Below are 1,668 nucleotides of genomic sequence, written 5' to 3'. Positions count from 1 at the left end.
CAGGGTGACGAGGAAGGGGATGAGGCAGATGGGGGCGATGATCATGGCCAGCAGCACATCCTCGGGCGGGTCGAAGTACACCGGGTGCTCCAGGGTGCAGTTGTGGAAGTAGCGGTGGTGGCTCTGAAAGATGTACTGCTCCGCCAGTGCATTGGGGTAGCTGTAGTTCAGGCGGTCGGCCCAGAGCTCCAGGCACAACTGCAGGTCGCTGTAGGGCCTGGGGAGACAGCCGGGGCACTGGCAGGGGACAGAGCACCAGGGCACAGACCCCCGGGCCATCCCCAGCCCAGCAGCACCCCTCTGGACTGCCCAGCCCCTGTGCCCTGCTGCCAGAGGGGAAGGTCCCACCACCCCATACCTCCTGATGACTTTCCATTCGCACAGCTCCGATGCTGTCACATTCCTCATCAGGTAGACGAAGTAATCCCAGCACTTCTGTGTGATGTCGGAGTAATTTCCCTCTGTGGGGAAAGGTGCTGAGCACGGGCAGCACGCCCTTTCCATAGCACATCCCTGCCTGCCCCTGCTGCCAGGTGACACCCAGGCCAGTGGGAGAGACACTGGCAAGGTGGGGGAGAGACCCTGCAGCAGCCCTGGGGTACTGCCCAGACTCCACAGCAGTCCCAGGGCAATGCCACGAGCACAGTGGGAGGGCAGGTTGCTGCTGGCTGGCACAGGCCAGCTCTTTTGGGGATAGCCAGCGGAAAGGGGGAGGATAACCCTATGGTGCAGAGCCAGCCCTGGCCAGGGCACCGTTGGGCCCAGGGGGCTGCACAGCCCTTGCTGAGCCTCAGCACTCACCCATGGGCTGGGCTGTCCCGTTGGACATGGCCATGGGCGAGCTTGTCCCGGCATCCTGGCCAAAGCCCTTTGTCTCGGTGTCCGCATGGCAGAGCCCAGTCCCCAGGAGCACTGCAGAAGGGGGACACAGGGTGAGGAACAACACAGGGTCAAGGGGGGCAGGTGCTGGTAGGGCTCCACGCACAGAAGCTGCCTCAGCAGAGGCTGGGTCTGCAGCAGGGAACTGGTTCTGAGTGTCCCTTGGGGGCCACTGGAGCCAGCAGTTGGGGCGCAGGACGGTGAGCTGCCCTAATCCTGGCACATGCTGGGGCCACAGTGTCCAGCCCCCCAGATGGGCAGAGGCTGTGCAGAGGGGTCCAGCCAGGCTGTGGGCAGCTGCTGAAGGGCTCAGAGGAGCTCTCTGGTGGCAGTGGTCCCTGGGTTGTGGTCACAGCACAGGGGTGAGCCATGACCACTGCCCATGGGGAGCCAGCGCAGGCACCGCCCTATTGCCCTGGGTGGCTGCATTGCAGCTGGACAGGGCTGAGGCAGGAAGAGGAAGCACTGGACACAGTACGGCACTGCCGGAGAGCCCCTCCGCCTGCCATCAGTCCCACGCCCAGCACAGCCTGCCAAGGGCGTGGGGCATGTCTCGCCTGCCCCACGGGGCCCCATGGCCCAAGGAAACCGCCCCATCCATCTTCCACCCCTGGCTGAGGGCCCATGGTGTGGGGCAGCAATGCTGGCGGGCCCCAGTGGGCCCTGCCTAGGCCGTTCATGGGGAGCTCTGGGACAGCCAGGCACTGGCCACGGGGTGCTCCTGGGCTGGTACAGTGGCTGAGGAAAGGGCAGCCCACCCTGTCCCAGTCTCTATCCCCGATGGTCCCA

At 65.1% G+C, this 1,668-nt stretch overlaps 1 protein-coding gene across 1 annotated transcript in view; it reads right to left on the bottom strand.

Annotated features, from left to right (window-relative positions):
* Positions 1–1,668, bottom strand: part of RAMP2 (receptor activity modifying protein 2) — a gene marked incomplete at its 3' end in the record, with an annotated part of 2,268 nt that continues 600 nt past the window's right edge. The window contains exons 2-4 of the mRNA XM_029964460.1: positions 802–912; positions 359–461; positions 1–217 (exon numbers count right to left, since the gene is read on the bottom strand). Of these exons, the coding sequence (XP_029820320.1) occupies positions 1–217; positions 359–461; positions 802–912 (431 nt within the window). The remainder of the gene's footprint in view (positions 218–358; positions 462–801; positions 913–1,668) is intronic.

This window comes from Manacus vitellinus, unplaced genomic scaffold, assembly GCF_001715985.3.
Source record: "Manacus vitellinus isolate BGI_N305 unplaced genomic scaffold, ASM171598v3 scaffold_72_pilon, whole genome shotgun sequence".
Taxonomy (NCBI): Eukaryota; Metazoa; Chordata; class Aves; order Passeriformes; family Pipridae; genus Manacus; species Manacus vitellinus.
This window is presented reverse-complemented; position numbering and strand designations above follow the sequence as displayed.